This window comes from Sinocyclocheilus grahami, unplaced genomic scaffold, assembly GCF_001515645.1.
Source record: "Sinocyclocheilus grahami isolate Dianchi unplaced genomic scaffold, SAMN03320097.WGS_v1.1 scaffold1205.1, whole genome shotgun sequence".
NCBI classification, from domain to species: domain Eukaryota; kingdom Metazoa; phylum Chordata; class Actinopteri; order Cypriniformes; family Cyprinidae; genus Sinocyclocheilus; species Sinocyclocheilus grahami.
The window spans coordinates 125,175-145,301 of NW_015506384.1; the positions used below are offsets into that span (position 1 = coordinate 125,175).

The 20,127-nt window shown below is 43.3% G+C and overlaps 1 protein-coding gene across 1 annotated transcript in view; it reads left to right on the forward strand.

The window, feature by feature from the left end:
- Nucleotides 1-20,127, forward strand: part of slc27a6 (solute carrier family 27 member 6) — a 38,833-nt gene that overhangs the window by 5,448 nt on the left and 13,258 nt on the right. The window contains exons 4-5 of the mRNA XM_016253835.1: nt 10,487-10,611; nt 17,647-17,841. Coding sequence (XP_016109321.1) covers nt 10,487-10,611; nt 17,647-17,841 — 320 coding nt within the window. The remainder of the gene's footprint in view (nt 1-10,486; nt 10,612-17,646; nt 17,842-20,127) is intronic.

Below are 20,127 nucleotides of genomic sequence, written 5' to 3' on the forward strand. Positions count from 1 at the left end.
CAAAAAAAAAACAGCCATCCATCGTGCACAAGCCTATATTATCTTAACAGAAAGGAAAAACAGCTCTTCTTCCACAACTTTACAAAGAACCCCATTTAAACACCAGATCGTTTCAAACATTAAAAGATCATGCATTAATTTATGATAATAGAAATCAATTAAAATCCTGGATTTTACAAGTTTAAAGAAAACAGCTACTAGACTTTTGTTAATATTCATGTCAATTTGATCTTTTCTAGTGACATAAATTGCCATCTTTGCTTGCCCCAACAAGAAATTCATCAGCTGAGACTTCTGACGCCTACTTCTAACATACTTAAAACCTCAAATGAGCAATTCTATTGAAAACATGACATTGAAAGATTTAAAAAGCATCTTCAGCATATCAAAAAGGGGTTTCAAGCTTTCACAATACATAAATGCATGAAAAACAGTTTCTCTTTGTAAACAAAAAGGGCAACAATCAGTACCATCGGAATTAAACAAAGAAATAAAAACATTTACAGCAATGCCATGCAGTATTCTCCATTGCAGATCCCCAGTTTTCTTAACCAAAGGTGACTTAAATAAAGCTCTCCATTCTGGGTTTTCATCTACATTAAGCTGAAGTACATCTCTCCAAGGTGTGTCAGACTTATTGGTCAAAAAAGTTTTATTAAAAGCTTTTACACAATTTTTATATAAACATTTGTCAGATGCAATTTCTGAACCCACAATTATTAAATCTTTGCAGTCTAACGGCATACCATTGCATTCTCCCATACTTGGACATACACTTAAATTCTTTACAATTAAAATTAATAGTCCCCTTTGAATAGAGATCCAACAGTTCTTTTTCCTCTCCAGTAAGAGCCGAGCTCCAAATATCAAGAGCCTTTTGCACAACTCTACAATCTGAGTCTCAAATGTTCAGCAGTTGCAGTCACATTTCTGAAATCAGGTCCTGCTTATTGATACAGTTGGCCGACTGTTGTCATCTCGCAGGGTTCCCACGCTTTTTGAAAGTACTTGAATTTCAGACATATGAATTCAAGGCCTGGAAAATACTTGAAAACGAACATAGGTCCTTGAAAGTACTTGAATTAAATTTGAAAAAAAATTGTTTATGGCGCTATTTCAAAAATTGTCCTATATGTTCTGTCAAAGACAGAGCGAAACGGCACTAATGATTGGGGGTGGAGACGGGGTAGCGCGAAAAAGAAACTTGTGTGTGTTGATGCGCAGCCTAGAGCCTTGGGGACAGTTTTCTTAAGCCCGCTCCCGCTGAATTTCTGGCCGTTACTGCCCACTCCCACAACGTGTGTGTCCCGCTCCCGCAAGCATTCTAATATTGTATATACAGGGATTCAAGTTTTCCGTCGCTACAACGGATTTCCGTCAATTGGAAAAATGAGGGGAAAAGAAACATGTAGCACATTGTTGTTGTTCTGCCGGGACACCAAACATCCTCCCCGCCACGGCTGCAGCTTCTCACTGACAACATAACGCCGCTCGCATCATTCACAGCCGGGTTATTAGCAGAGAACACAGAGCAGAACTTGAATTTCAGGCGCAGGATTGCGGCTATTAATAACAATTCTACTCATTCCCGCGCAGGTTCCGAGCTTATAACGCGATGACAGATGATGGAACGTATCATGAGTCTTGAGAACTCACTCGCAAGCTCTCATTTTCTGTGCAGCCACAGATCGCGATAAGGAGACTGACAACTTTTAATAGTTATTTGCAAATGTGATATTGATTTAATACAACAGTTAAATAAACAAGTACTGCCTGATTTTGCTCTATTTCATCAACGAAAATAGTTCCAAATAAAGTAACGGCTCAGTGCTGCGCATCTCTAAAAGCAAGTTTTTGAATTTGAGTCAGTGATTCAAGATTACCCATTCATAAAGACTTGTTTCATTCCTGAATGAATCAGCCATTCAAACGAATCTATTGAATGAATGATTCAGTGATAAAAATTAGTGACTTGCCGCCACCTGCTGGTGGTTTCAGTTTCATTTTTAGGTATAATTGCAGTTATTTAAATCATTTAATATTTCTGTATTCAAAATGTTATGTTTAAAACATTAATCTCCACATGAATGTATGAATTTAATTGCACTCATGCCACCTCTGAGCCTCATTAAACGTCTGAAAATGTACCCACAAGCCACTTTTGTGTTCTTCTGTGCACCCTCTGTAGTACAAATTATATATTTTTTATTAATACTAATTTCATATGATTGGTAACTTATTTGTCTTATTCTACTTCTTATTATATTTTTTTTAAATAGAAATTTTAAAAAGCTTATAAACATACATTTTTGAATTTGACGGATGAAAATGATGCCATTGCAAAGGTAAAAAAAAACGCCCCTGTAAATCACTTTAAGGAGTCAAATATCACCTCGTATTAAGAAGGCAAATTTTTTATCAGAATTTTTGATTATTGATCAGACGGTGCTCCTAAATGTTTTTAATTAGGAGGACAAGCGCTCCTAATTACAAGAAGAAACACTGCTCTTAAACTGGGTGTGTGAAGGGTATGGCTGTGGAACGGGGTTTGGCCGAGGAAACATTTTCAGTCAAAAGATTTTTTTGCTTTATCCCCATAATTTTCGCACATCAGTTACGATCGCATACTATTATTTTTGTATTATGCGGGGTATTGAAATCACATTTGAATTAGCTCTCGCTGTTCACTTTAACTTTCGATTTCACGATCATGCGCACTCTGTGTAAAGGAAGCACATCTTACAGTGTGTGCATAATTATTAGGCACGTTGATATTCTGATTATATTTTTTTCCAAGCACATTTGACCAATTCCAAACCACATCAATCTTAATAACTACTATTATTTTTGTATTTAATCATTTAGAAGTGATATATAATTGTCCATAAAGGCTGGAAATGAAAAAAACCTTATTAAGGTGTGCAGAATTATTAAGCAGGTTTTCTTTTACGGATGAAATGAGCCAAAAAAGAGATTTAACTCAGACTGAGAAGTCAAAAATGATTAAATCCCCTTGAGAAATATTAAAAACTAATGCAATACAGAAATGTCAAAGTTAAGGCATGACCATTGGTCAGCAAAATGCTCACTGGGTCAGCGGGGTCAGAAAAAACAGGTGGAGAAGAAATGACGCATGTTAACTGCAAAATAATGAATAATTAATGTGAAGAATTAAGTGTGAAACCATCAGGAACATTTTAGTCTCCAGTGCCACTATTTTCCAGAACTGCAACCTGCAGTCTCCAGAATTACAGGGAGACAGGTTCTCAGAGACTTTGCTTGGGTAAAAAATCCTAAAAAATGACCCTCACTTAATTAGAATAACATGCTGAAGTGTTGTGAAATACATGAAGACTATTTGTATAGGCTTTATGGACAGATAAGCTGAGAGTGACTCTTGAAGGACCAGATCTCTTTTGAGTGAATGTGCAAATTTGTAATGTTAACAGGTTTTACCATGTTATTACAACATTTAACCACTTTTTATTAATTTAAAAATTGAGAAATTCTTTCAAAATTAAATATTGTACATGAACTACAGCAAAAACCAGTTTGATGCATATTTTATCAATATTTTAGAAATTGCACTTGTATATTACCAGTACTGACTTCAATAGATTTCATTAAATTCCTTTGAAATTTATGAAACCTACGCATTCAAAACATTACTCTGAATTGTTTAATGTAAATGTTAAGTGTAAGTGAACTGTTAAGTACTGTAAGAGGTCTTTCATGATGATGCTGGGGTGTGAATTTGATAGGTGCTTGATATAATATAAATGGTGCTTTAAAAAGTCCTCGAAAGCCCTTGAATCTGGTGTTCATGAACCCTGGAACCCTGACCTCGGCAATCCGCACAGTTCTTTCCGGTATAGCAAATGATGTTTCATGTGACAGATCCAGTCACGAACCGCAGACTAAAGGTTCTTGCAGTAACCAGAAAAGAGAAAACACATTGTTTCCTCTATTAATCCTGAACAGAGACCAGACTTGTTTGTGATAAAAAAAAACTGGAGATTCACAGAGTTTTAGTCTTTGTGGATCCAGCCAAAACAAAGCTTTGTCCAATCCTAAACCTTAAATTTTCCGGAGAATTGCACAGGCAGCACCCACCCAACTTGACTCCATAGGAAATAATAAAAGTCTTTGTATATACTGAAGGCGAAAAGCAGCCTGCAAATACATCTGCTCTGCAAATGTATGAGTCCAAGTCCTCCTCCTTCTTTTGACCGGTACAACACACTTTTCTGTACCCAGTGCAACTTATCCCAGAAGAAGTCAATTAAGGTTGACTGGATTTTTGCTAAATATTTAAAACCATCCCTAGTCCACTTCAGACCATCAGGAAGCCTTGGTTCCCCTTTTGACCATTTTCCAACTAAAATGGCTTCACTCTTGTTCCAGTTCACCTTGGCAGAAGAAAGAACTTTAAAAGCTTCCAAAATCTTTAGCAGTACATTGACATCACTGGTTCCACTGATCAAAACGATCACATCATCAGCATAGGCTGATAACTTAAAATTGTGACCACAGTTGGGTATATGTAATCCACACACATAAGATCTTATTTTATTTAACAAGGGTTCTAATGCTAAGGAATATAATATTCCTCCTGACAATGCACAACCTTGTCTGACACACTTGTACACTCTAAAAGGAGAGCATAAGTCACCATTCTCAACTTCGCTATATAAGGTTTTTATCATTGAAATAAAACCAGAATCAAAACCAAAGGCTTTCATAACACTCCATAAATACAAATGCTCGACTCTATCAAAAGCCTTCTATTGGTCAATCGATATTGGCCCAAAGTCTAAATCAAAAAATTTACCACCATCTAAAATGTCTCTAATAAAAGAAATATTATCTGAAATTCTCCTACCTGGCACACAATAAGATTGATCAGGAGGAATCACATGTTCCATAGCCTTACCCAATCTAATTACAAGGGTTTTAGAAAGCAATTTATAATCGTTGCACAACAGGCTTACAGGCCTCTAGTTGCCAATCTCATTAAGATCTTCTTTTTTTGGTAACAACGTTATAACTACCCTGCAGCAGCTATGTGGCAAAAGTTCATTTTTCAGACTCGTTGAAAACTGCTACTAATTCTGGGCCTACCTCTGACCAAAAGGCTTTATAAAATTCAACCGTTATACCATCTATTCTGGGTGTTTTACCATTTTCCATCTTCTTTAATGCAGCTTCAATTTCTTCTAAACTTAAAGTTTTACTAATTTCATTATTAACATCTTCAGCTATCTGTGGTAATTAAAAAAACAAAACAAGATGATCATCTTTTACTTCTAAAATTTCACTTTTATATACTGTAAATCCTTATAGAACTGTACTGCTCTTTTCCTGATATCTACATGATTAGTCAATAAAACCCTGTTTTCAGACCGCAAAGCATGAATACGTTTTTTTCTGACCGTTATTGTTCTCCAGAAATTTTTTTTTGAAGGAGCATCCATTAACTCGACACTTTGATACCGAGAACTAATTATAGTACCTTGTATAGTCAAACCCAGCAACTCAGCTAATAAATTATTTTTCTTCTTAACATTTTCCATAATATTGCCGTCTTTTGTACATATTGGAACATCTTATAATTTCATTAACTCTTCTTCCAAGACACTCACTGACTCTTTAATTCCCTTTGTGGCATTTTGAGTATATTGTTGACTTAATTGCTTAATTTGCACCTTTACAAAATCCCACCACTGTTGCAATGACAAAAAAGTGGATTTCATAGTCTTAAAAGGGTCCTATTATGCTCTTTTACAAAGTCTTGATTTTGTTTTGGGGGTGTACTAGAACATGCTCTCATGCTTGGTGGTTTGAAAAACACATTATTTTTCACATAATTTACATTAATAAAATACCTTTCTCCCCAGGCTGGCACAAACGGCTCGATTAGTTCCGGCTTTGATGAAGGTCCGCCTTCCGAAAAACAAAAGGTGTTGTGATTGGTCAGCTGTCCCGGTGCGTTGTGATTGGTGAACAGCTTAGACGGTGTTTCAGTACTGCCACGCCCCTTGCTCCGTCTTTCAACAAAAGCTTTTGGCGAATCCGGCACTGTCCTCCCTCGTGTTGTGGAAGCTGTCCTCAGTAAAATGCGCAGCACACAATAGCAAATTGGGGTAATAATGCTCAGGAACAGAGTTAAAAAATAAATTGCAACCACTGTTTCCTGACGTCATCAGCTTTCGGAAGCCCAAACAAAGACGTTTGGGCACGGAGGTGAAAAAAACAGCATTTCAGGCGGTCGTGCACCGGACGAGAAGCGCAGCGTCGCGCCACGTCTTTAAAATTCGAATACATTATTTTCTATGAGTGTAGGCACACCGGCGGTGCCGTTTGACGTCGTGTTGTACTTGTAAGAATTGTTCTAGACATGCCAAAAATTTGAAGCTACAGCACAGCAGCTCTTCTTCTCTCTCTGCCAAACTCTGCAGCAGCATTTCTTCTTCGTCGTCTCGTCTGATGCGCTCACTCAACCAAGCGCTCTAACCTCGCCCCTCCCCTCCCCCCAACCATTCACATTTCTGTAGGCGGGAATTATTTGTAATGATATTCCAATGAGCCTCTTTGTGACATCACAAAGCCCGGAAACCAAACGCTGTAGTCCAAACGAGCCGTTTGCTGTAGTTCTTGAAAAGGGATTTTTAAAAAACGAAATATCTCCCTTTGGAGTGGACTTTGAGATGTGTAACTTTCTAGATATTTTTTATGACCAAACATACACACTACACACTGACTAAAATTAAAAAAGTGAAAAAGAGTAATAGGACCCCTTTAACATTAATCCAAAATTCTCTAAAAACTTCTCTAAAAAAGGAATCGCACAAAAAAACTATTATTGAAATGCCAATATGCACTTTTTGTGCATGCTTAACTGATGTTTAAAAACATAAAATCTATCAAGCCTTGCCAAAGATATCTGATTATTATGAGCATGAGCCCAAGTATATTGTCTCTGTGTGCCATGAATATTCCTCCAAACATCAATAATGCTATTTGATTTTATAAGTTGAAATAGCCTCTTCCTTGACTGCATATGAGGTTCAACATGATTCCTATCTATACCACTTTCGGTGCAATTAAAATATTAATAACTAATATTAAAAAATCATCACTGTTACAATCACTCAAAACTTTATCCAAAGTATTTTAAAAAAATCATTCTATCTAAAGCATTAGTTGGGGCATAAACACATACAAAAGAGCTGTTTTCAAAAAAAGCATTGATCTTCAGCAATCTTCCTTTAATAACTTCTTCAACATTATAAGAATGTGGAATAAAATTTCCTGAAAATAACATGGCAACACCACCACTTAGCGAGGTATAATGACTTAAAATTGCCAAACCATTAAATTCTCTAATCCAATCTGCAGTATTTTCTATATCACTATGTGTTTCTTGCAGAAACAACACATCAATATTCTTATATTTCATCAATTCAAATGCTTGAACTCTCTTCCTAATGTCTCTTGCTCCATTTATATTTAAAGAAGCAAAGCTTATTTCCCCCATAGAAAATAAAGGAGAAAAACAGAAAAGACAAAAAAAAAAAGAAAGAAGATGTACCAAACTACCCATTTTAGCTGTTTTCTTTAAATCCCTCTGACTTTAACTTCGTAGGAATTTTCTTCAGACAGTACACTTCCTGATCAGTAAAACAATTTTCACTTCTGAAAGTCTTTACTTTGTCAATGAACTGCATTATATCTGGAAAGTACTCTTCTATTTTCACCTTCCTCAAATTCTTCGTTGTTATCAAAAAAGACTTAATGTCATCAACAGTGTAAATTCGACTGGAAAAACCACCCAGAGGCAGACTAGCACTGAAACTGCACTCTGAAATGTCGCTTTCACTATCCGTGTCTGTCTGACTTAAACCAAAACCGTCTTTTCTTTTAACTTGTTTTTGACATTCTACGAACTTCCTTTTTTGTGGAGTTTAAAAAATATATCCATCATCATTCAACACTGGGACCTCAACTTCAGGATTTTCTTCCTCTATTACCATTTCCTCTTTTTCACCATTACTATCATCTGACTCACCTAATTATTCCACTACCTGTTCTACTCCAGGGGATATTCAAACCTCTTCATTCTCAATTGCAGCAATTTCATCTTTTTCAGTTTCTTCCGAGCTTTCCACCGGGTTTTCCGGAACAACAAGTGCCGTGCTTTGACCCAGCATCTCAGCAGCAACTGCTGCAACATCATTCTGCACATTTTCAGTGACAACAATCAATCCATTCCTATGATTTCCTTTCTTTGGACACGCACGGACAGGATTACCATTTTCTCCGCAACCAAAACATTTAATTACATTTGTCGTGGCATAAATGACATAATTAACATCATCATGACGGAAATTAAGAGTCAGATCAAGTTCATCAACATTATCCTTCAGAACCATGCATGTAAAATGCCTGAAAGACATTACATGTTTTAACTGAGGGGACTCGGAATCGGAATCATCTTTAAGGGAGAAATCAATTTTCCATACCTAGAAAGGATTCCGGCTAAAGTCTCATTCTTGATAAACGGCGGTACATTAGATAACGTTACCTTCTTTGAAGGGGTAGAAAGAGGGAGCACTGAAATAAAAATGCCATCAATCTCAATACCACTCTCTGTTAGCAAGTTCGTTAACTCAACCATCCTAACAAACAAAATGACAGCATTATTCATCCGTGACGCCGATAGAACATATTCATTACCAACTACTACACCTACCGCTAAAGCGCACTGTTCTACACTCGCAGTAGTATCCACTTTTATTCCATGGCGCCTCGTTAGAAAATCTAAACTCCCCGCGCTTACACAGACTGAGAGTAAAATTTCTTCCTTCTTACTACTATTTACCAAAAGACACAACACAACTATTATTATATTATGGATTTAAGTATTCCTTTAAGATTTATTACTCCATTTTGCATTTATTTACATTTTCAATAGACTCTTTCTCAGCAAAATAATTATAATTATAGTATGCAATGCAATTAGTATATAATTACAGCTTTTAGACTGAAACACCGAGTCAAGGCAATAGAGCGCAGCAGTCGGGTTCTGGAAGTAAAACCCCATTCGTTTCTTCATAGGGAAATTGATTTTTATCGATAACTTATAAACCTTTAACGACAGAGCTGTTGTGAGCTCTGATTCAATGATATATGCCAGCGGTGTTCAGTCCTGCTCCTGGAGGTTCAGCTCAACCAGCTCAAACACACTTGTCTGCAAGTTTCTAGTAATCCTGAAGAGCTTGATTAGCTGGTTCAGGTGTGTTTCGTTAGGGCTGGAGCTAAACTCTGCAGCACAGTGGCCTTTCAGGAACAGGTTTGGACACTCCTGCTATATGGTTTTGTTGAAGCCATCAGTTCGCATGATTTCAGCGTATTAAATAATTGTGTTTAATAGCAGAATCCTTGGTAAAAAAAACAAACTACGACCCATAGCTCCGCCTACTCTCATGAACCCTCGCGTATAGTCTCCTTACATTATCAAAACAATCAAATATTTGTACATGTGCATAATTTGCAATAAAACTCAATTCTACTGTTTCTATAGACAAAATTAACAACTTTAAAAGAACAGTTCCATCATTTTTAATTGGATTATGTCATTCGCAGTGCTTCATGGGATTGTAGTTCTTTCCCTCTCCAAAGCCCTTAGGTACACATGTCTTGTACAAATTTTTCCTTTTGTCAGATTTTCATGTGCTTCATATAAAAGTTTGTAATGTTATGATTCTCCTCGTAGCTGCTTGGCTTGGTTCATGGCTTATAGTGCTTTAACGAAGACTTTGTTTAAATCCTCATGGGAAAAATACTTACGGCACTGTTACAATCTATTAATACAGCTGTTTTTTTAGCCTTAGAGTCTGTGTTTCTGTTGCAAAGTAAAGACAGCAAATGTTATGAAAGTGTTTGCTGGATTTAAAGATCTGTGCCATATAGAGCACTTTCCTCGTGATTTTATGATCACTTTTATTATGATTGAGCAACCAGCCAAACACTAAATCCTGTGCTAGAGACCATTGATCAGTCTGGTTCAAGTGTACATGCCTTATTGCTTAATAGGTCGATTTTTAAAGTCAGTGTACTCTGATTGGTTAGATTTTACCTTAGATGATCATGGAAAAGCTTTCATTTCAAAAGCTTTGGATAAATGACATTCCTTAAAAGCCAAATTAATTCACTGATTAATTAATCCAGTCTTTCAGTACAGATGATGCTTTCAGTACAAGAGCTGTCTAATGCTGCTGAACTCTTTCCCCATCAACAAACATGATTTTATTTGTTGCCCTTTCACCAAAACCAAACAGAATTATCTTGTGAATAAACTCTAATAGCATGCCTGTATAATGTTCATTGCCAAAAGCAGCCTTATTAGCTCTATCAGACTGAATGTTTGAACTCATCTGCGTAGCATGGTTAGTTTCATGTCTGTCTCTGTGCTATTGTCATTTAGGTGCCACCTGTGTCCTGAAGAAGAAGTTTTCAGCCTCTCAGTTTTGGCATGACTGCAGGAAACACAACGTCACCATATTTCAGTATATTGGAGAGATGTGCCGATATCTGTGCAATCAGCCTATGGTACGGTACTGCCTGCTCTCCTCAAATCAGTGATTCTGTATGGGAATATATGTGGGTCATTCTCAGGAAACAGTGCCATTTTTGCCAGATCATTTCAGCAAAAGTAGTAGACTTTTCAATAGTTAATTTTTTTCACAGAAGGCAGAAAGTCATACAGGTCTGAAATGACATGCAGATGAGTAAATCCTGACAGAATACTCTTTTTTGGGTGGACTATTTCTTTAAGATGGCGTTGTTTTCTGAGCATGACTCATATGAATGTACCCTATGATTTTTGAAGTTATAAATCATTCGAGCAGTCATGGTCCTGTTAACTCCACAATGTCTTCATTATGCATCATGCCTCATTACCAAACGATCCAGGACTCCAGAAAAATCTGTGCGCTGAAGCTCACTGCAGAGTGTGTTTCTGATCACGCAGACAAACTCCATGTCCTCTGTGAATATACAGTATGAAAATGAACTTTTTGGTTTGTGTGGGGTTGTGCCGTGTTTTCATGGCTAACTGACAGACCGCTCTTTTGTTAATGTCTCACATTCACGGTTCATGTGCATCAGGACATCAGCATGTCCCACAGTCTATCAAAGATGTCTTTGTGCCCGTCCCCTAATGTGGCCCGGACAGTCACACTGAATTCATCAATGTGCTCACGACAGACACAGCAGTGCACACAAACCCTTACAGCGGCAAGCACATAAAACACATTCTGCAGCAGGAACAGCCACATACGATTCTCTGCACATACACTGTTTTCAAAAGGGGACATGTTTCGAGTGAGTGCAGGAAATGTTGTGTTTGTCAGTCCGGTGATGAGCTTTAACTGACAATGCACACAGACACGAGGCTGTTGTGAATGGAGTGGTTCTGCTGGTCTGACTGCCTGGTATTGTTCACCCACACACACTGTCTTACTGAAAAATGCAGCACTGCATGAAAAAACCCCATCAGACTTGCATTGAAGTAGAGACTCCAGCCAGAGGGAATAAGGCACTCTCGGTGGCGGACAGGACATCATAGGCAGTCTGAACGGTGTGCGACTACGCAGTCCCATATGCAGCAGATGTCCTCCCATTACCATCATTACAGTTCCCTTTCAGTCAGTCACGTTCTACGTTACGTCAGTCGTGACTGACGAATTGGGATCTCGCCCGAAAGCCCAATCACCTTCGAGTGTAAACTAAACAAGCCAATGACAGTTGGCGTGCGTGTTTCGCCACGCGCACCCCGCCCTGCCCCGCGGGTATAAAAGGAGAGCGCGTGCAAACGCAAATCAGCTTTTTGCTTCGGAGCCAAACCTTCTCAGGATGAATCTCTACGGGTGTTTGGAAGAATGTTACGGCGTGTCAACGGGGGTTGCCATCCAGGCTGCTGAAACCTCGGCGAGCTGCAGCTGCCATTCTGCGGTCTCGCCGCAACCTCCCCTGGGCGCTTCAGCGCTCTCTCTAAAAGAGTGTTTCATTTTTTTTCCCTAAAAGAGCAAATATCTAAAAGAGTTCCACGAGCGACGGGCGTCTTTTTAAAGATGGCTTCCCGCTCATGCGTTTCTGGATGCGGTCGTTTCCTGCCTTCATCTGATGGTCATGATCGCTGCCTCTCATGCCTGGGCTTACAGCACGCTGAAGCAGCGCTCATGGATGAGTCATGTTCTCAGTGCGGGAACATGGCCATCGCGACGTTGCGGTCTAGATACCTCCTCATTAAACGCGGGGGTATCCCCCTTGTCATGCCCCGCTCTAGCTCCTCCGGTCGGAGGGCTACTTCGGTTCATGGTCAGGGAGACCTGAGGATCACGGTGAGAGCTTCTCCGTCGAGTACGTCTCCGCGGGCCTCTCATTCCTCTGGCATGTCGCACCACCTGGTGTTCCCGGACGAGTGTGCTGGGTCCTCGGACATGGCGGGGTCCAGCATCTTGTGCGGAGCACAGGCGGATGACAGGATGTCGATTGCTGCATCGGAGGGCGAGCTAGGCTCTGGAGATGAGGATTCGGCTGCGCTGCCTCCGTCAGGAAGAGTGGCGTTGCCCAAGTCAGAGCCAGAGATGAGCGCTATGCTTTCCTGGGACGCCGAGAGTGTCGGGCTGCACTGGAGGCCTCCTCCTTCTCCCGAACACTCGAGGCTAGATGATTGGTTCCTGGGGGCGCAGGCCGGGCGTCGGAGGGCTTTGCCCAACAGTTTTCCGCCGCGCAGAAGCAGACAGAGGCATTTCAACATATCCTGCTGTAGCCCCTCCTGCGGCCTCCACCTCCGCTCCGGCGCGGCCACAACAGCAGCCTTCACAGTGGCCGCAGCATGGAGCTGGCCGCAGGAAACCGGCGCAGCCCGCCTCCACCCCTGCCAAGCCCGTGAAGCGCCAGGGCAGGCGGCGTCCCTGAGACGGGCGACCCGGAGCTCTTGGATCCTGCTCTTCAGGAGATTGTGACCGCACCACTCCTTCCCCCGGAGGAGGGCCGGGTGGAGAATCTATTGTTCCCGATTGTTTCTGTTCCAAGACTTCCATAAAAGAGCAGTTTCCTTGGCCTCCGGGTCCCAAGAGGGCGAGGATGGCAGTGCACGAGACCCAGTCTCCACACGGCCGTACCCCTCTCCTTTCGCCTATGGGCAGCAGGGTCCGCTTCAGGGATGCTATGCCTCCTCGCGAGCCCCCTGATGTGGAGCCAGGTAATTGACGCACCGCGCACTCAGACCCCACCCTGGGACGCACAGCCTCCTGGGTTGGGTCCCTGTGTTCCACTCCGCTGCCCCACTGCAGGTACATCGGTGGTTTCCCTGGTCCCGCTTGTTCGGTCGCTGGGGGCCTGGTTAGCGCTCCCCAGGCCGTCTCACTGGCTCTTGAGAACCATCAGACTCGGCTACGCGATTCAGTTCGCCCGGCGTCCTCCCAAGTTCAGGGATATTCGGTTCACCTCTGTGCTGGAGGCCGGTCTCTCCAGCCGAGCTCTCCAGCTGGTCTCTCTAGCCGAGATGAGGTCAGGTTTCTACAGCCCATACTTCATCATACCCAAGAAAGGCGGTGGGTTACGACCAATCCTGGACCTGCACGTACTGAACCGGGCCCTTCACAAGCTCCCGTTCAGGATGTTGATGCAGAAACGCATCTTTCAATACGTCCGTCCTTTCGATTGCTTCGCAGCGATCGACCTCAAGGACGCGTACTTTCATGTCTCGATTCTCCCTCGACACAGACCATTTCTCCGCTTTGCGTTCGAAGGGCAAGCGTATCAGTAAAAGGTCCTCCCCTTCGGGCTATCCCTGTCACCTCGTGTCTTCACCAAGGTTGTGGAGGCAGCCCTCGTTCCATTGAGGGAGGCGGGCATTCGCATTCTCAACTATCTCGACGACTGGCTCATATTGGCCCAGTCCCGAGCGCAGTTGTGCGAACACAGGGATACGGTGTCACCTCAGTCACCTCAGCCGGTTAAGGCTTCGGGTCAACTGGGAAAAGAGCAAACTCTCCCCGGTGCAGAGGATCTCTTTTCTCGGCATGGAGCTGGTCAACCTCTCAGCATTCATATGAGACCGCTTCAGCGTTGGCTTCACGACCGGGTCCCGAGATGGGCATGGCGACACGGCACTTACCGGGTTTCTGTTACCCCGTTCTGCCGTCAGACCCTCAGCCCATGGACAGATCTTGCCTTTCTTCGGACAGGAGTATCCCTTGGGCAAGTTTCCAGGCATGTTGTTGTGTCAACAGATGCCTCTGCCAGGGGCTGGGGTGCCATGTGCAGTGGGAATGCAGCTGCGGGGCTCTGGTCGGGGCCCCGACTGCAAGCAGTATGGCTCGCTCTGCGCCGCTTCAAATCGCTGCTGCACGACAAGCATGTACTGGTCCATACGGACAACACTGCGACCGTTGCGTACATCAACCACCAAGGCGGTCTACACTCCCGTCGCATGTCGCAACTCGCCCACCATTTCCTCCTCTGGAGTCAGAAGCATCTAAGGTTGCTTCGCGTCGTTCATGTCCCAGGCGAGTTCAATCATGCAGCCTACGAGCTCTCACGTCAGCCCGCCCTTCCGGGAAAATGGCGACTCCACCCCGAGACAGTCCAGCTGATTTGGAGACGCTTTGGGGACGCTCAGGTAGACCTGTTTGCCTCCCCAGACACGTCCCATTGCCAGATGTTTTACTCCCTGGCTGAGGAGACCCTCGGCACGGACGCACTGGCGTGCAGCTGGCCTTGGGGCCTATGCAAATACGCATTTCCCCCAGTGAGCCATCTCGCACAGACACTGTGCAAGGTCAGGGAAGACGAGGAGCAGGTCCTCTTGGTAGCACCATACTGGCCCAGTCGGACTTGGTTCCCCAAACTAATGCTCCTCACGACAGCCCCTCCTTGGCAAATTCCTCTGAGGAGGGATCTCCTTTCGCAGAGAGGGGGCACCCTCTGGCACCCGCGTCCAGACTTGTGGTATCTCCACTTGTGGTCCCTGGACGGGACGCGGAGGGTCTAGGTGGGCTACCTCCAGCGGTAGTAAACACCATCACGTCGGCTAGAGCCCCGTCTACCAGACACGCTTACAGGCTGAAGTGGAACCTGTTCGTCGATTGGTGCTCTTCCCGCCCGGGAAGACCCCCGTAGATGCCCGATTGGAGTTGTGCTTTCTTTCCTGCAGCATGGGTTGGAGCGAAGGCTGTCTCCCTCCACCCTCAAAGTGTATGTTGCCGCCATTGCCGCACATCACAAGACAGTAGATGGTAAGTCTCTGGGGAAGCACGACTTGGTCATCAGGTTTCTCAGAGGGGCAAGGAGACTGAATCCTCCGCGCCCTCACCTGTTACCCTCTTGGGATCTCCCCTCGGTCCTGGCGGCCTTGAAGGAGGAGCACTTCGAGCTTCTGCAGTCAGTAGAGCTTAAGTTTCTGTCGTTAAAAAAGACAGTGCTCCTCACCGCATTGGCCTCGGTCAAGAGGGTAGGGGACCTGCAGGCATTTTCGGTCGACGATTCGTGCCTAGAATTCGGAACGGGTAACTTTCAGGTTGTCCTGAGACCCCGGCCTGGATACGTGCCCAAAGTTCCCACCACGCCTTTTAGGGATCAGGTGGTGAACTTGCAAGCGCTGCCCCGGGAGGAGGCAGACCCAGCCATCGCTCTGCTCTGTCCCGTTCGCGCTCTGCGCATTTACGTGGACCGTACACGGAGCTTCAGGACCTCAGACCAGCTCTTTGTCTGCTTCGGAGGACAGCAGAAGGGAAAGGCTGTCTCCAAACAAAGACTTGCCCACTGGTTAGTGGAGGCTATAGTCTTAGCTTACCAGGCCCAACGGTTACCGTGCCCCCTCGGAGTGAGAGCTCACTCTACGAGAGGAGTGGCATCTTCTTGGGCATTGGCGCGGGGCGCCTCGATAGCAGACATCTGTAGAGCTGCCAGCTGGGTGACACCTAACACGTTTGCGAGATTCTATAATCTCCATGTAGATTCCCTTGGTCAGCCCTTGTGCTGGGCTAGGTGCCCGTGTGTAGTGATTCCCCCTTTGGGCGATCCCACATGTGTACTCTTCCACGGTATAGCTCCCCTCACCGTGTCTTTCCCTGGCAGTCGTTCTCTGCCATCTCTGTTGTGTAGTCGTCTCACCCCAGGCGGGTTGAGTCTACCGCAGGGACTTCCATATGTAGCACTGCCCTGGGCCAGTCCATATGTGTATTCCACATGATACCTCCTATGCGCAGGATGTGGCTTCCGTAGCGCTCCCAACTGGGTACGCTTTCCCAGTGTTATCCAATGTACCACTGTATGGAACAGCAGTGGCGGACACCTCTGCCTAGCCGCTGTCCTATCTTCCGCCCCAGCTGGTGTGGGGGGACTTGCCGGCTTCCGCAGGGCACCGGAGGGGGTCAGCAATAGTGGCATTTTCCATACGGATCCCAATTCGTCAGTCACGACTGACGTAACGTAGAATGTGACTGACTGAAAGGGAACGTCTCGGTTACTTGTGTAACCCTCGTTCCCTGAAGGAGGGAACGGAGACGTTATGTTCCGTCGCCACAGTTGCTGTGCCACCGCTCTACGGCAGGGGCACGTAGTCTCGGCTCCTCAGCGAAAAACTGATGTGCGTTTGCACGTGCTCTCCTTTTATACCCGCGCAGGGTGGGGTGTGCGTGGTAAAACACGCACGCCAACTGTCATTGGCTTGTTTAGTTTACACTCGAAGGTTAGGGTTAGGGTTAGCTCTCGGGCGAGATCCCAATTCGTCAGTCACGACTGATGTAACGTCTCCGTCAGGGAATGAGGGTTACACAAGTAACCGAGACGTTTTGTGTGACTCGTGCCACAGCAGATGGGATAGCCTTCGCTGCCCTCATGCATCAATGAGCCTTGGACGCTCAGTTTGTGGTTTGTCCCTCCTCGGACCACTAGCTACATTTGCATTTCACAAAAATATATAAGCAATAAAATCCTAGACTTCACAGGCGATGAGTGGAAAGAGAATTTTAGATTGACACAACAGTCATTTATCAAACTATATTCAGTAACAGGAGTTCGTTCTGTGCAGAATTTCCAGTTTCGGTTTTTAATCCAATCAGGTGTTTACATGTCCTATCAAACGGATTAGAAAAGGTTTTTCTTACAATCTGAAATTTCAGTTGGGTTTGGCCTGTTCATTCCAACTGATGCGATAACGTGACTTTTTAATTCTGTGATACTGTCTGTGATACTAGTCCGATCAGTCAGGACTGTCAGATTATTAGGGTCCATGTAAATATAACTACTGTTAGTAAATTCTCACCACTGCTGACCTCAAGTCTTGCTGATTCAGAGATACTCTGATTTAGTCACCATAACAGTTTGGCCCTTGTCTCTCAGATCTTTATTCCTGCCCATTTCTTCTGCATCCAACATGTAGATTACGAGAACTGATTGTTTGCTTACCATCTGATCTATGTGGCTTTGTTAGGAGATGACCCACGATATTTGCTTCACCTGTGACTGGTCATAATGTTTTGCCTCATCAGTGTATATGAAACTTCATGAGAGTTTGCAGGCTCCTGTTGTGTGACTGTGAGCAGTTTCATCATGTGTGTGTTTGTGTGTTAGGCTGAGAATGAGAAGGATCACAGGGTGCTCATGGGTGTTGGGAACGGCCTCCGACAGGACGTATGGAGAGAGTTCCACCGGCGCTTTGGGGACATCCGCATGTGTGAGATCTACGGCTCCACTGAAGGAAACCTATGCTTCATGAACCACATTGGCAAGATCGGAGCTGTCGGACGCTCCAATTTCTTTTACAAGGTTAGTTCAACTCAAAATCAATGCAGCTGTGGGTTAGGTCAGGTTGTCAAGTTTAAAGGGCAATAAAAAGATCAGCAAATCTTAGTAAATATTTGAACCAGAATATATAGGTACATCTCAATGTCAGATATCCTACAAGCATGAGTTGCAAACAAACAAATGTGATTGCGCCAGAATTTATTGCTTGCATGTCAGAGGCAGAAGGTCAATGATCACGAGTACCAGAACAGAAATATCGTCTGTGTTGTGTGTTTAAGATGTTCTCTTTTAGTTCATTTCTCTAAACTGAGTCCCAGTGCTGTTTGATTTTTAAACACAGATTCCACATATTCTAATAGTTCAAATCAAACCATAGATCATAGTAGATAATAACTACCAGGCATTACGCCTCAATTGTTAAAAAAAAAAAAAAAGAAAAGAAAAGAGAAAAGACCATTTGTACCCAAAAGGAACCGGTAGTAATGACGCCCTTTACAGAGAGATGCTCCCTGACTGGAAGGCTCAGGGCTCGTTCGGTCCTGAAAAACCTGGAAAACTCATGGAATTTTAAAACGGCAATTACCAGACCTGGAAAAGTTTCTGAAAAAATAATAAACCCAGAAAGCTTTGGAAAAGTCATGGAAATTAATTTATTTCACAAATCTCTGTGCAATAGAATATATTTTTAATCAGGTCCTGATTTTTGGTGTGGTATCATGCATATATCGCCTAGGTTTCGCTTTTATAACCATTTTATAATCATTTGGTAGTTGTGCGCTCCACAGACACTCACAGTCAGATCCAAAGCACGCTCACATAAAGTCGCCTCAAACACCTCGCGAGTACTAGATTGAGTTATTTATGGCTTATTGCGCTGCTCCAAATACACAAAATTATGTCAAAATGCCCATCCTGGCGAGTATCCTCACAAACAGTCAGTTTTGTGTTAAGTGAATGTAAGCAGCTGTTGAGAAAGCAAACCGTTGTGTATCAGTATACTGGATCTTTGCAGTCAGTCTTAAAGGTGGGGTAAGCGATTTCTGGTAGTCAATGTTGACATTTGAAATCACAAAAACAAACACGCCCCTACCCCAAAAGGGCCTCGCCGCTATTTTGATAGCTCCACCCCTACATATCTATGGTCTACACTGGATGTGGCGCGGCACGGCACAACAAATCCCAGACAGAAAACTGCTGCTTCGTTCTATTCATGACGTATTGACACACATTTCAAATGATTTTCAACAGTCGCGTTGTCGCGTCCAGTGTACCAGACAGACTTTAGCTGTTGCGGTGCAGACACGATGTTACTCACCTATCGAGAAGAAACAAAGCAACCTCGGCGTCCGATCGCAGGCCTTCCGCTCCTTGAGTTCTCTCCAGCGCTGGAAACCTGATCCGATATTTACACGGGTCCTACTTCATGCCTTAAGCCTTCCTTTGTTCTGCAGACTCGTTATAATTTAACTAATAATTTAAGTTATGCGTTAAATTATAAGATTCAGTGATGTAATAGGTTCTCTGCGTGGATTAACATCTTGCACAGTCGTAGCTTGTACTTATTATTAAAACAAATAGAAAGTAAATGAGTAGCATTAATAGTCATTAATTTTAGTTAACATATACTAAGATAAATTTGAACAGATTATTCTTCTTATTTTACATGTATTCTTGTAAAATAATAGTCATAAATATTGTCTCAAAAGTTATGTAAATTCATGGAAGTGTATTGGTTAAAATGTGTATGAACCCTGTCTATATAAAAAGACAGGAAACACTTTAGTATACGGACCAATCCTCACTATTAAATGGTTGCTTATTAGCATGCATATTATGAGCATATTCTACATCCTTATGTAACAGGGCTGACAAGACGTGAGACGTGCGGATCCATATGCAAGCTTTTTATTAGGAGAAGACAGAGACGTGGTCATAAAACAGGCATGGGTCAGATAATGGCAGACAGGTATATGGCGGGCAAAACACAAGAATAGTCCTAGGGCTAGCGTAGGTCGACGATCGGCAGACAGAATCACATGATGATCAACTGTGACTTGACTTGACTTGTGAAGATCAACGGTGACTTGACTCGTGAAGATCAACGGTGACTTGACTTGACTCGTGAAGATCAACGGTGACTTGACTCGTGAAGATCAACGGGGACTTGACTTGACTCGTGAAGATCAACGGTGACCTGACTGGGTGCTGCCGTGTCCGCCATTTCGTGAGCGTGCTCTAGCGCGGCCGCCATTACACGAGTGCGGGGTCGCGTTCCTCTGCGATACCCACAGTGAACGCTGAACCAAC